At 45.3% G+C, this 15,616-nt stretch overlaps 1 protein-coding gene and 1 long non-coding RNA gene across 2 annotated transcripts in view; one reads left to right on the plus strand and one right to left on the minus strand.

Annotated features, from left to right (window-relative positions):
• The window catches only part of Agbl1 (AGBL carboxypeptidase 1), a 519,496-nt gene extending 512,758 nt beyond the window's left edge, over nucleotides 1-6,738 (minus strand). Inside the window, exon 1 of the mRNA XM_005077867.4 lies at nucleotides 6,538-6,738. Coding sequence (XP_005077924.4) covers nucleotides 6,538-6,588 — 51 coding nt within the window. The 5' untranslated portion in view covers nucleotides 6,589-6,738. The remainder of the gene's footprint in view (nucleotides 1-6,537) is intronic.
• A 343-nt stretch (nucleotides 6,739-7,081) lies between these two features.
• On the plus strand, nucleotides 7,082-15,313 carry LOC110342353. Its single transcript, XR_002384395.2, has 3 exons — nucleotides 7,082-7,228; nucleotides 7,723-7,830; nucleotides 14,197-15,313. It is a non-coding gene; the product is annotated as an uncharacterized LOC110342353 (long non-coding RNA).
• The last annotated feature ends 303 nt before the right edge of the window (nucleotides 15,314-15,616 follow it).

Consider the following 15,616-nt stretch of genomic DNA (forward strand, 5'->3'; position numbering starts at 1 on the left):
TGCCTGTCCTATCTTTATAGATAGGGTAACAAGTCACCAGCATCTCCTCCAGTGAGTACCCACCCCCATCCTCACCCAGGGTTCAGACTGAAACTGTGTTTGGCTCTCATAAACCCATTCCTGCTTTAGAAACTGGGGGAATTACAGAGCAAATGCTGCCGATTTATAGATTCTGTTTGGGCACGGGTCTGTCTGTTGGCCATTTGCCTCTGCCTCTCACCAGGGCCTAATTATATCTCGAAGCCATGCTGACTTCCGTGTTTCAGCCTGTGCTGTGTGGAGGTGGATATTCAGGAGCACAGCCGGAAGCAGAACCAGGCTCTGGAGGTGGAAACGCTAACTACTCACGGTGCTGACCTGGGGCCAGGACTTTTGAGTTAGTTCTGGTTGCTTTAATTTAGCAATGCGGTCAGAGCAGCGCTGATGCCAGAATGTTTGAACACTACCCCGAAAATAACTGTGTTTCTTCCGAATTAGAGTGACAACCAAAAAGAAAGTATTTTAAAACGTTCTCCTCCCTCAAGCTAAGCGTAGACTTATTCTTCTCCTCTGTGAGGCGGGAGTGGAGTTGGAAAGAAGCTTAAAAGTAGGTGAGCTACAGGGGCGCAGGAAAGTGAAGACCTCCAGGCTGTGGCCAATCAAAGCGAGATAGGAAAAGGACCAGAGTCGAGAAAGGGGGGATGAAGTGGGTGCAGCCCACACAAGTTGGCTCAAGAATAGAGGGTGATCATTTTCCTCAGTGGTGTAGTCACTGGCAGGATGACCAAATCCAGGGACTAGTCTCCCATCCATGCCCGTTCAAGCAATTCTCTCTCTCTCTCTCTCTCTCTCTCTCTCTCTCTCTCTCTCTCTCTCTCTCTCTCTCTCTCTCTCTCTCTCTCTCTGTCTCTCTCTCTCTCTCTCTCATACACATACACACACACACCAGTCACATGCATAACACACACACACGCATGCACGCACACACTCACGCGCGCGCACACACACACACACTGTGATACACTGGACATCACCCTCTGGCCTCCACATGTAGACGTATCCATACATGAACACATCCACAAATATCCATAGTACAAAGCACACACCCACATGACCACTTACATGTACCACATAAATGCACATTAAAGTAATAATTAAGTTTAAGGGGAGAAGAAAATGGGGCATGAAATAGTGCTGCATCAAATCAAGTATCACTTAGTCCAAACAGCTCTAAGACTGAGGCCACCACATTCAGGAATTAACAGTTATTTCCAAGGTGACCTCAAGCCTGAAGCTCACTACTCAAGACCCTTCATAATCTGTGCAACCTGTCTCCATATCCCTTTTCCCTTGGGCATTTTATTTTAATCAAATTGGATATCATAGCAATTCTCAAATCCCCTGTACATTTTCCCTAGATAGGGATGATCTCATGTCCTCTGCTCACTCTGGTCAGCCCAGGCTCACCCCCATTAAAACTGGGGGCATCTTCCAAGGCCTTCCATGAACCTCTATCTAGGAACCAAATTCCATGGAAGTTTCTTTTGGCATTCACCTTTACTACAGCTTTCATTACATGTGAGTTTATTTTTTCAAATATTTGTCTTTCTACCTTTTTACTCTGCACCAGGTTTTCATAAGGACAGGAATTGCATTTAACTGTGATCATTGCAGCTACTGGGCACAGGCCACTGTGCTTTTGTATTTGTATGCATTAGTCTTAATTTATGGGCAGCCTATTAGCAGGTATTTTAAATCTCATTTTGAAGATGAAGAAACTTCAAACAAGGGAGACTCAGTTGTGTGTCAGGAGACACACAAGTTTTAAACAGAGGGTGTGTGCTCTTTCTCTGAATCTCTTGTATCACAGAGAAATGATAGACAGATAGATGAGTAGAGAGATGATGGATGGCAGGTCAGCAGTGCTAAGAATATCCAATTGTCCCATATCAAAAGTAATACCTTCCTTTATGAGGAGTTTTCCTCTACCCTGAATTAAGATGTGGAATAATCCTCCCTCTATTATGGAAAAGTCACATTCCTTCAGCCTTCATTTCAGTCAGGCCAAAGGAAACATCACTTAGGGAAGACTCAGATGAACTTTGTAGTAAAAAGATCTGTTTCATATCCTCTTTCTAAGTAGTTACCAAGTTTCTGTACTGAGCCTTGAGTGACTTCACTTCATTTGGACTGTGATGGTCTCATGGTCTCCCCTCAAAGGCAGTATAGCCTACACCTCCATCACTGGTGGCAGAGCAATGTGAGCTGATAAAGTTTGGCCCAACAGAACATTTGTCCATTTTCTCTGATCTCAAAAGACTTAAAGAATCTGTGAAATTGGTATCGTCTTGAGGAAAAGGCTCCACATGATGCCTCTGTTCTACTCCCAACACTCTGTACACCTGTGTGCAGCCACCATTCCCTTGGTGATGCAGCTTGACTGGCGTGGTTGTCCCTTAGAGACTGGCATGTTGCTTCTTGACAGTTTTACATGCTGTTTGTTTTTCATGACATTAGGGTGACTTTTCCTTTTTTCTACTGGTGGTTGACACTAAGACAGTTCACTCTGCATCTGTCTTTATGTCATGACTGAGATAAAAAGTCTCTACCAAACTCAGAAAGCCTCAAACATGCCAGGCAAACCATCTTCACAAGGTCTTGTAAGTCAATTCTCAATGTTCTCTATCTAGGCAGAAAATGCTTGGCTGGATTTGTATAAACCTTTCTGTTCTGTCCAAGGGAAAAGTTCTGTTTCTGGCCCACCTGGCTCCATAGACAGAGCAGATGGGTAATTCTTCATCCTCCAAGGAGAGGTATACAAGGGAGATTATCAAGCACATGTAGCAGCAAAAACTCCTAAGTACTGTGAATGAGACATATCAGTAATCATTTTCTCACACATTCCCTCATAGCAGTCCAGGCCCTGAGTCCCCTGCTATCTTGAAAATAATTCTTGGAAGATCAAGTCTAAAGAAAAAAGTAGACTGGATGTTCCAGGCCAGGTTTCCTATTAGCAAAGGTCAATGTTTACTCGAGACAGGAAACCCCACATCCTGAAACCTCATTCATTCACAATCCATAATAAATGATGTTCTTAGAACCTCATTTGAGAAAGGCAATCAGCTATACACATTTTGGCAAAACTGCAGACCTGGGATTCAGTTTGAACAGCTATAACATAAAATAATAAAGTATGAATGCAAACAGCAAACATGTGCCCACATCGCAGCTCAGAGTATGCCAAAGCTGACCTAATCATTATACATTTTTCATGATTCAATAAGGTTCTTAACTGGCATTTCATGGGACACTGCTGGATCAGGGCTTGTGACATCAGGGCTGGCACACAGTCCACATCCTGCGACCCTGGCAGCTCCCCATCTTCCCCATTAGCTCAAACCACACAAAGAGACGGGAGCAAGACAAAATGAGACACCTTCCTTTTTTCCAAGTGTATTGGACTCCACCCAAGAAAGGGCAGGTTTATGAAGGATGTGGAAAGTGTTCCCAGCATCCCAGGATTGTGTATTCCTCTAGGGAAATCACCCGAACCACAGCCATTTGGACAGCTATGTGTAGTCTACAGGTGCTCTTTCACATATTTTCTTTTAACCCTTACCCTAAGTACTTAGGAACCTGTTTTCATTGTTCCCCCACCCACCCACCCACACCTATAGATCCATAGAGATGTCAAGGGACTTGCATAAGGATAAACAGCTGGCAAGCAGTAGGGTTGGGGCTGGACCCCAGTCCCTTACACTTCTTACACCTGTGCTGTAGATGTCTCCCATTCATCTTGAAGATTCCCCATCAGTCTAATTTTCTACCTTAAACTTGGGGTGTCAAGGCCAGGAACTTAGAAAATATCTCGGTAGAAAATTTATTCTAACACTCTGGGTAGAAAGAAGCTGAGTTCAAACTGAAGCAGGACAAAAACCAACTGTCCCATCTAGTTTGCACAGAGAAAGATAACAGGTCAAAAGAATATTTCATGGTGGTCAGGTTTATGCTGCAATTCCAAAGAGGTGATATTCTCAAGGAGGGAGACTTCTAGGATTGTAGGGGGCATAATGGGGGCATCTGTTACACTGAGTGTATTCTATCTAGCCCTGTTCTCTTTTGTCCTGCCCTGTAAGTTTCTGGGACACTGTTCAAAAACAAGGAAACTCAGAACCTAAGCTCACCTCTGTTGTCTTCTCCAGAGGTTTGGAAAGACACATGAAGCCTCTTTCTGTCACTTTTGTGTGTGATGAGAAAGAAGGCTGAATTGGGAAGTTCTTGGGAAATTCCTAATTAGAAGTATTTCTGCTTAAGCTCTTTCGGAAGTCTTTGGTAGCCTTTAGAATTTAGAGTCTGGATTAAGCCAACTGCCCAGAACAGATATTGAGACCTGGCATCAAAAGCCATCATCTGAGATTACTCCAAATTTTCTCTGAGTTCATTTTTTAAAGTATTTGATAGTTCTAACTTCTACAATGGATTTAGATACAGGGCTCTTAGAAGTACTTAGTGGGGGTCAAGCACCTCAAGTTGACTCAACTTGAATGTTCCACAACCAAACTAACTGGCAAGAGACACACTGGTGTTATTTTAATGTTCTAGTTAATTGGAAACTAAGTATGGCCTAGTGAAAATAATTAAATCTTTCTCTGATAATGGAGAATCGTGCAGTGCCCTAGAGTGTTCATTCTAAATATCAATTATAAATCCCCTCTGGGAGGAAGACAGAAGATGACGCTGAACCTGCAATGGCTTCCAGCCACCTGCAGGACATTAATTTTCACTGAGCTCTTGATGCCAATCTACCAGCATCCTTCTTTTTCCAGACAGCTAGAACAAGGAAATTCTAAGCAGCCAAGGCTTTCACTCCTGTGAGCAACAGTTCATCAAGAATTCTATATAACTTCAGAAATTACAGCGAAACTGAGAACATTGACTTGTGATACCTGACTGCCAAAGCATCTAGCCACACAAATGCCTGTAAGATATACTTCACAGGTTTGATTTGAGGTTGACACCCACCTTCCACACCTCTGACCCAGATGTGTGCTTGCCTTGTATGCATCACATACAATGAGACAAATAACATTATATAACTGGACTTTGGGTCTGGGAGGATGACTCAGTGAGTAAAGTGTTTGCCATGCAAACATAAGGACCTGAGTATGATCTCCAGAATCCACATACAAAAGCCAGGCATGGTGGCATGTGCTTATAACCCCAACACTGGGGAGTTGGAGCCAAGCAGGTTATTGGGATTTGTGGCCAGCCAACCTTGCTGAATCAGCAAGCTCTGGATTCAGTGAGAAACCCTGCCTCAAAAAAACAAGGTGAAGAATGACCTCTGATGTCCACATCTACATGTGCACATGGACACATGCACATGCTGAAATACAGAACGGAGAGCACGAAAACTATACACACAAATGAATTTTTGAAGTTATTGAAATGCTATCCCAGGTGCTCCTTTTCAATAGTCATGTGTGATACTGCAAACTCATTCCATTTACTTCTGGGACTTAACTCCTCTGTATAGGGTTCCTCAACATTTTAGAATGCCGGTTTCCTCCAAGTTGCAGGAGGAAAAAACAAACATTTTTCATAGTAGGAAGAAAGGAAAACATGCAGAAGGCTTACAAAGTCTAGTCCCCTGCTCGGGATGGCTGTTGTCTCGTGACTTTTGTTGATAACATTCAGGTTCAAGGCACCCAGGATAGAAACCATGCAAGGCATCTTGAGCACAGATCACCACCGAATTCCACAAAAAGCAAGCATGTTCCTAAGTAATTTTCAACCTTAGCTGTGTGTTAAGACCCATGAATTTCCAAACTTTCAATGAGGATTTCTCCCCAGAACAATGAATCCACATCTTTTGGGGGGGGGTTGGCATCGTAAACATCAGTATTTTCAGCATTATCTAGGTGACTCCACAGTGCAAACACATTTGCAAAACACTGCCCTGGAAAAAGTCTTCTCAAAATTACCAATGAATAGCATCACCATGGAGAAAGCCAATTCTATGTCTCCAGCCCCTGATTGGTTCCAATGCCTTCCGGCCACATCTGGCCTGAGAATACATGCAGTTAGCATCCTGGGCTTGTCTGATGCAGAATGCAATTTGGAAACTTGTTGAAGGAACCATTTAGTGCGAGAAGCCCAAAGAAGTCTTCTCCCTAGCTACCCATTTCTCCCACACAATTCTTAAGGTTTTCAGCCTCGTTCAATAGCTTTACTAGACATCCTTCATTTGCAGACAGGCTTCCCCCTACTCCCCCCACCCCCGCTATGTTTCCCATATCTAGCAAACTTGTATCTTTTAGCCAGAGCCTTTGATCCCACCAGGTTCAATAATTTAAGCAGAGCAATCATCAGCATTGTTACGTTTAATATTTAAACACCGTAGCATCACTTAGGGCAGCTTCAAGGTGAGAGCTAGTGCCTATGCTGCTGCGAGCTTAGCAAACCAGGCCACTGGCTGCCAGAGGGGCCTGAGTGTTCACACACCAACACAGGTCAGCAGGGCAAAGGCAAAAGCCCACCGGCTTGTGCACTTCCTACCTGAAGTGTATGCAACAGCACCTGCAGGCCACTGCCTTCTTGTTCAGCCATCTCTGCTCAGGTCCTGGGGCACCAGTGCCTGAGACTGGATCCTGGCTAGAGAGGGTGATACCTGCCAGGCTGACCTCACTGCCTGCCTTGCAGGAGACTGCTGTGCAGAGGCCTCAGCTACACAGGCTGCAGAGTGTGAAGTTACCACTGTGCAACCTTAGCCTTCAGCACAGGCGTGGATGCCCCCTGACTCCCACTGTGAGGATTATGTGAGCCCTGGCTCTCTCTGGGAAGGGCTGAGCATTTGGATGCAGGAGAGGGGAGGGCACCCTCGTGAGTCACTCACCCACCTCCAGACCCATACAGGAGCCTAGAGGAAAAGCCACCCTGGATGGTTGACAGGCATTCCCAGCTGACCTGGTCAGACTCCCTGCAGAGGTTCACCCGCCCGCCCCACCCCAACCCCCACCTCACCCTACGCACACACTTATTTTGGTCTGTTGCCGGCTCCTGGTTGTAACAGGAGACCCAAGAGTGCTTGCACAACTGTGGCAGTTCAGGGCACAGAAGCCCAGGGCCCCCTGAGGTCCCAGGCTTAGGGAACAGAAGCTCTTGCTGAGAAGGAAAATAACTACCCTGGACGTTTTTATGGATCAAGTCTTTTACATAATTCTTTCATTTCCACAGTAACTGTGGAGAGGTAAGTTTTATTATGACTACCTTTGTTTTGCAGATGAGGAAACCAAGGGAAAGAGATATTAGGTGTCAGGAGCATAGAGTTTGGGAGTTTATGCCTGGCCACAAACAACCAAGCTTGCAAACACTAACACAATTCAGCCTCCTGGAGCAAGCAAGCATTCTTCAGAGCAAGAGACCAAAAAGACCGTACCATGGTGGGGGACACACACACACACACACACACACACACACACACGCACGCACGCACGCACGCACGCACGCACGCACGCACGCACGCACGCACATACACACATGCCCTCCCAGGTGACACTTCCTGCAGAGCTGGGAACTCTCAAGAGCACCCCAGGCATCTAGCCTGTGGCTGCCCAAGTGCTCTGTGGCACAACTGTGTAGGTTTGCAGGTCCTACTTGGCCTGAGTGTCAGTTCTGAGTCAGGGGTCAGGCATGGCCAAAGTCTAAATTCAAGGGTGAATTGTTATCGTTCTTGCCCTTCAGAAATTTCCATGATAATTGCCAAGTATCCTGTTGCACTGCAATACTCTCAACTAAGGAAGGAAGAGGATCATAAGTTCAAGGCCAACCTAAGCCTTGTGTGAAATCAAGGTCAGTCTTATTTGTGGGGTTGGGGAGGGCAGGGGAGGGGAAGAGAGGGAAGGGAAGGGAAGGGAAGGGGAGGGAAGGGAAGGAAAGGGGTTTTAGTGGCTTTAATTGCAAAGGCCTCCCATCCATTTAGGTTAAAGTGCTAGCACTGGGGTAGTATGCTCTTCTGCTCTTTGCATCCAAGTGAGGATTTTCCTAAAGGCAGGAGCTAAACTCAATCCTCCTGGGTATAGCATCTTATCCAGAAGTAGACTGAAGTAAGTACCATTGAAACACATAGGGCAGCCATGAAAAGAAAGGGCACCCCCTCTCTTGGGCAGGTCTTTGAAGAAGCTGCCTCCTTGCCTGCATTCTCAAGGACGTTAGGGGACACAGACAGATAATCCTAGAGGAAGCCCAAAAAGAACTGCTATCTGGATTCAAAGAAAGAGGCAATGCTCTCCAGAGATTCTGAAGTCCCTAAAACCACCTGCTGATTCAATTGGGGGGGCACATTGTCTGGAAGCCCCACTGCCGAGAGGGGCAAACCATGCCATAGAGACAGAGCTTTGTGGGAAGTTTTATTGGGGGAAAGCAAGAGAATAGGGAAGGGAAGGGAGAAAGTTGAGGGGGGCACAAAGACCTGCCTGCCTCTTCAGAGGAACAGTATGAAAAAGAGAGTGGGAGTGGGCGGAGCCTGTCTCTTAAAGGACCTTTTGCACCTTCCTACAGAGTCAGGGTACTGCCTGCCATGCATGCAGGGATGACTCACTTTGCCAGATCCCCAAGATTCATGAGAAGATTCATGGGGCTGATAGAGCACAGTAAAAGGATAAGAGTCAAAAAAGAAAGCTGAGAGTGGGTTTGAGCTAGCAGTGTCTATTCAGGGACTCGTTTAGCCAGCATTTGTCCCTACCACCACATTCAACACACACACACACACACACACACACACACACACACACATTCTCTCTCTCTCTCTCTCTCTCTCTCTCTCTCTCTCTCTCTCTCTCTCTTTCTCTCTCTTTCAAACTAACCAAGGAAGTTTGCCCACATCTGAAGGCCAAGGGTTTTCCTGGGCATTGATCATGTAGATAAAGCTGGCCTTAGCCTCCAGCACCTCCAGAAATCAAGCTGATACTTCACATGACCCAAGACCCTAACATAAATCCCACTATTTGCATAAACAGTTTGGCCAGGCCCAGAATCTGAGGTAAACAGACCCTCTTATAGACAGAACATTCTAAGAGCGCTGAGCTTATCTCCTAGGAGCTGGAAACAAGGGTCAAATCTTTATTTGGATAAAATCAATTCTTTGCTGAACAAATGCTTTCTTATCCCATAAAATCAGGCATGAGATTCTTGTATCTTGCTAATAAAATGAAATAATGCATATAGGCCTATATAACTCAATTAGCTGGCAGCATGCTAATGCTCAAATTTTAGTAATTAATACATTTCACTGGAGTAGAATATGTTTTCTAACCGTGTCAGGAAAGGAAACTTCATGGGTTTTTCTACCCATCATTTTTATCAATGACTTGAAGGAAAATGTTACAGACTTATCAGTTTTCTTATGACACCAGTTGAGAAAGGTAGAAATACATCAGATGACACAGTTGGGCTCCAAGTAGATGTCAGCAGCCTTGAGTGATAAAGCAGGTCCTACACGATGAAACAGTGCAGAGCCAGGTGGAAGCTTCTCCCGTGGGCCCTCAACATCAATAGTGAAAAACTGAAGTTGGACAACTCAGTGAACTGGTATTGAATATGAAAAAGGCTTGAGGGTTGTCTAGAGGTGAGACCAGGTTGTCAGCATGGCCCTATAGTCCCAAAGTGTTGCTCCAATCCAAAATCATCACATTTGAAGGGGGGTGAGTGTTGTCTCTGTTAACAAGAGGAAGTGAAGCTGGATGAAGATCTCATCTGAGAAGAGGATCAGTGTGGTACCCAGCATTGAGGAGGTCTGTGTCATCAAAACTGGGTGTTAGCATCCTAGACAGCAGCAAAGGGACTGTCCTAGCTCCAACAGAGGAGAACCCCAGATTGCTCAAATATGCCCAGCTTCTAGAGGCACATGGGTACCCACAAAAACCCAGCAAAGGCATGTGGAGGATGGTTTGGTCTCAAAGGCTAGAAACATGGCCATTGGGTAACACCAGAGACACAAAGGAAGACCTGCACCGAACTCTTCCAGACAGAAACTTACAAGGCTGATTCTCAACAATAATGCCCATTGTGGCCCGGAAGAGGTATGTTCAAAACATAGCAAGAGAAAATCCAGGACTGAATGACCCAAGACAGACTTCAAGTTCAGAAGTTTATTGAGATGAGGAGAAAGAGCAGTGCTCACTCGCCCCAGACCACATAGCCAATAGGTGACAGCAGGAGGTAGTTTCTGTTCTTTTCTGTTCTCTCAAAGTCCCCTCTCCATGGAGGAAAGTTCATTGCAACTTGAATGAATTCCTGAAACTTAGATAGGTTTTATCTCAACCTATCTTAAAGATGTACCTGTGTGTACACAGACAGAGAGACGGAGAAATAGAGAGAGAGAGAGAGAGAGAGAGAGAGAGAGAGAGAGAGAGAGAGAGAGAGAGAGAGAGAGAGAGAGGGAGGGAGGGAGGGAGGGAGGGAGGGAGGGAGAGAGAGAGAGAAAGAGCACCATCTTTCCAGGCCTGAAGATTTCCCCCTTGAAAGGTGTATTTTATTTTATCCCTAGCCTCCATATATATTTTACTCAACAAACCTGTTTTCTGATATATTAATTCCCAGAATGAATGTTAAAGATTAGAAATGAGGGCTGCTGAAATGACTCACGGGGTAAAGTCTTTGTGTGTTTATTTGGGCCTAATCGGCTGCAGGACCAGGCTGAAAAGAGACTCTAGAGATGGACATCCCCCAAGGCCCTTTCCAGATTTTCATTGAGTGGAAAGGCTGAATGTGGAAAAGCATCAGGCAGGAAAATTCTCAGGGGATTTAAACTCTCAAATGGCCTAACAGGGTTGCTTGGCTGGGACTGGAGAGCAGTGTAGGTTCACAGGAACATGCCCTGGTGAGGCCATGAGGGCAGACTCCTCGGAGAAGACAGGGACTTCGATGTTCATGAATGCAGGTCCCCTCTGTGGAAGGGGACAGTGAAAGCAGAATTCCTTCTGAGCTGGTCTCTCCTCTCTAAATCCAGAGTGTCTGTGTTCAAACTCTTGTTTTCTTGTCCGCTAGAAGCAAACGAAGTTCTCGGTGACCCAACTTTCTCATCTGTTAGTGCGAGGGTGACAGTGTCTAGCTCACAAGGTGCTGAGAGCACTAATGGGAGAAACAACCACAATGTTCTCAGCACAGTGCCTGGTGATATATAAATATGTTGCTACTGTTATTGCTACTGCCATGAAGCCAATAAAATCTACCTCAATTATGATGAGCGTATTAAGAGTAGTACCCAGAGGGTTTTTTCCAGAACATCCTACAGGTTCCAAGTCAATGACACTCAAGATCTTCGTAACCGACCTGGGATACTGTGTGCCTTGTGCACATCTTCACACAGACCTTAAATCATCTCGAGATTACTTGAATCAGCTAACACAAGAGAAAGAGTTGTTACTATGTTATTTAAAGGGTGATGACACGGAGAGTCTACACGTGGTCGATGGAGATATAATTTTCGAAAGGTTTCGGTTTATGTTTGGTTGAATATACAAATGCACAACACTGAGATACAGAGTCAATACCACAAGTGGAAGGTGATGAGTGGGTGGGAAATTTCTGAGCAATGTGGTCTGGGTGGAGGAAGTGGCACAATATCACTATGACCTCCTGTGACCACATGGTTTGTGCATTGTTGCAGATTCCAAACAGGGCAAACTTACTCGGCCTTGCTTGGGTGGTCTCAGAGAGCTGGAGGTCTGTATGAGGAATTGAAGGGAAGCCTACTTGCAGGGGTTATAGGAGGAACAACACTTTGCCCTTTGGAAAGAAAGCAAACTCAGAATTTAACAGCAAGAAAGCGGAGACATCATAGCACATCCACCACAACCAGATCACTGAACACCTTCTGCATGCTCACTGCTATTTTTAGACTACTTCATGGTGCCACCATGTAGGAGTTGAACTGACTGTATCCCTCGCTCAACCAGGCCTTCTCTCTTTGGCATCTTACTAACCTAATATCACTGTACCAACTGGAAGATTTAAATGTTCCTTTTCATATGTCTCTAGAGAACACATGCAAATAACAAAGTGGTAATTATATGTTATGATTCTTGGTTGGTGTGGGTACTCCATCACGAGACCCTGAGTCCATTGGAGACCTCTATGTTCATAATGCCCAGCATAGCAGTAGACACATACATTGGGTTTCAGTGGCTGCCGGTGAAAGTGGAAAGTCCCACCTCTGAGCTAGGTTGTATATATAGGCCAATGCTCACAGTCTTGTCAGCAAGAGGCATCTCAAAGGTCACCATACCCTTGGCCCTATGAGGCAGAAGGCCAGCTCTACTCAGCATCTACTCAGGACTTCGCTGTTATGGACACCTGACAGACTTCTTCAGGGAAAGCCAAGAAAAACCTCCCTCCAAGCCAGTCTCATCAGGAGCCAGGCCTACAGTGCTGACAGGCGTGGAATGTCCATCAGATCTTGCAGCTTAGCCAGCACAGGGGCTCACAGCTTTTGAGCCCCCAAGAAGAAGTATCAGATCACAAACAAGCTGGAGACAAGGGCTTCTCAGGCCAGGCTGCCCAGAGTGAAATGGAGGAGGAATAGAGATATCAGCCATCAGGGCCGTCTATCCAGATGCTTCCCTCTTCCTCAGCAAAGGATGAGAGATTGCTAGCCAGGGTTACAGGAACCCAACACCAGCCTGGACAGGGGCATGGGTTCACTGGGAAAGAGCTATGAGGATAAGGCTACACTCTGGCCTGTGGCAGGTCCATTCAGTCATGGCTCCACATATATATATGTGTTAGTCAGTTCTACAGTGTTAGAAGTGTGAGAAGCTCTGTAGCACAGCAGCCAAGAATAATATTTCTAGGCTAGGATCATAACTTCAGTTTACTTCTAGGTGCTTCCAGTTCTACTCAAAACATGTAACAAGTTATATAAATTCTATGTGCCTCGGTTTCTCAGTGCTGAAGCAAAAATGGAAAAAAAAAGGTTGTAGAGGTATAAGTGAGCACTACATGAAAAAAACCTGTATCCCAAGGTCAGGCATACTAGTAGTTATTATTTCAAGCATTGAGTTGGCATCTGATGGTCAAGGTGAAAAATTCAGTTCCCACCCTCAGTGATTCTGATGCTGTACTAACTAAACAACTAATTAAAACTTCTGATAGAGCTTTCCTGAGAAGCCCGTGACCTGGGGACCATATCTGACACTCTGGATTTCCCTTCTGCCATATGACAGCAAATGCTTTCACAGATCTGTGTGTCTTTACAGTAGTTCAGAGTCAAAACCCCCACACTAGCTCACAACCTTCCTGCTATCCATGGCCAAGATCCAAGAAATAGAGAGTCCCTCATCCCCTTCTTAGTCTGTGTCACACATCCAATTCAAGTGTGATTTGATTTCTCTAGACACCCATGCCCTTTCTTAAACACAAGATGATCCAGTGTGAGCCCTGAACAGTGATGACCCATCCATACAAATAAATTTGGTTATGAATAATATCAGAGAAGTGTCTGACATTAAAACCCCATCTTCTGTCAACATAGCTTAACAAAAGGCATCACTCCATATAGAAGGGGACAAAGTAGCTAAAAACAAGTAGGGATACTTGAAAGGCAAAAAGAGCAGGGCTCAGTGATCTTTAGATATGCTACCAAGGTGAGAGTTAACACTGCTTAACCATTTGAGGACACTGGGTACAAATAGCATGGTATGATAGGGTCAGGGAGACAGCCACGGTGGCGAAGGATTTGCTGTACAAGCAGGGAGACTTGAGTTTGACCGTTGAACACACGTTTTAAAATATTTTTTTAAAAGCTGAGCATGGTGATGCATACTTGTAATCTCAGCTCTAAGGAGGCAGAGATAGGCAGTTCTGTAGAGTTCACTGGGCAACCATCTTAACCAACCCCCCATCATAGACTTTGTCACAACGAGGAATTGGACAGCTCCTGACGAACACCACCCAAGTTTGGCCTCTGGTTTCCATACTCACGTGCACCTGCTAACACACACACACAGGACTATATATACATGTGCCCACATTCATACACAAACATGCAATAAAGAAATGGTATGATAGCTTCCCACTCCAATTCTATGCAGTACTTTTTGAGTGTGGGCAAGATCTGTTTCTAGCTAATGAAACATGCCAATGAGTGTCTACACTGCATTGTATTAGACTCTACTCTGTTGCCAGCATCACTGTAGAGACTATCTTCCCTCTCGACAGGAAGCAGCCAAGTTGAAAAGATCCATTCATCAAGAAGCTGCAGGTGACCAGTAAAGGACAGCCAGTAAGTAGCCACCACCATCCAGCACACAGCCACTGTCTTCCTCTATACCACAAGAACTTGTCATGATGTCTCAGCCAGAGGAGTAAACTGAAGCCTTGCAGAAGCCACAGGTATGAGCAGACCATCAAGCTCAGATGCCCCTCCCTGCCACCCTTCACCCTTTCCCTCCTCTCACCCAACCCTACAGCTGTCCTGCCAAGAGAAAGAAGTCCTGGGAAAGTCATGCAAATCTCTGTCGGTCTCTCACACTCTCAAACTAGGAAGTAAATGGAGAAACGCTGCTCTCATCTGGCTGTTCCGAACCAATTCTCATTATAGTGATTTACATGAACAGGGGTGTAAATTTGCATACCATCAAGTGTTTAAGATTAACTTGTGCACATTTGATTTGATTTGATTTGATTTTGGCCTTAAATTCTTCATGGATGCTGAGCCTCCGTGGTTTTTTTCCTTCCAAGTAACTGAGCTTTACACCAAAAATTAAAACTGCCACAGCCAATGACTTTCTTCAAATGTGCGTATTCGCTTTGGGAAAGGACAGCCGGGCGCAGTTGGAAGGCTTTTCGGCACTGAAATGGCCCTGGTCCAGTGATCAATACTCACACAGAAGTGTCCTTAAATAGGAAATAGAATTTTAATAGGAATCTCTGCAGAGCTCCAGGCAAGAGTTTGCATAATACAACCTCCTGCCAGCAGTATAGTGGTTTGAGGAGAGGGAGGGTCCTGTCATACTTCCACAAGCAGAAAGAATTTCATATGCACTTAAACCTACCTCTGGAATTTGTTCACACCTGTCCACTGGACTTACAGTGCCAAAGCCGGGATGGGTGTGGCCCATCGACCAGTCTCTGTAAAATCCTATAACAGGACTTTACATAAGGACCAAAAGTGACACCACATACCTCTTGGCCCTGGAAAATGACAGGGGAAAGCAGGTTTTATGAGCTGCACTGACATACTGTGTCTCAGTGTGATTAATCCATCTCAGGAAAGTGACTTGAAGAGCCAATTAAAGGCAGCTTAGAGGAGCTACTTTGCATTGTCTCTTTATTCTGTTCCAGGCGACAATTGTACCTGTCAGGCAAGCTGTGAAAAACTATCAATTTTGGCAGCATGAATTTTCACAGGAAAACAAGAACCATTGCCCTGGGAGAGAGCAACTGTCCTCACAGTGCAAATCCCCATGCCCAAATGAGGTCTTTGTTGCCAGTGGCTTCCATGACAAAATGGGGACTTTGCTGCTGGTTTGGGGAGGGGGGTTCCCAGCACCAGGGGTATTGTCTGCTGGGTTGGGCCTCTTTTCTGCCTCCCCATCTCCTTCTGCTCTTCAATAGGAGAGGATAAGCACCTTCACAT

This window comes from Mesocricetus auratus, unplaced genomic scaffold (assembly GCF_017639785.1).
Source record: "Mesocricetus auratus isolate SY011 unplaced genomic scaffold, BCM_Maur_2.0 Super-Scaffold_4256, whole genome shotgun sequence".
Taxonomy (NCBI): domain Eukaryota; kingdom Metazoa; phylum Chordata; class Mammalia; order Rodentia; family Cricetidae; genus Mesocricetus; species Mesocricetus auratus.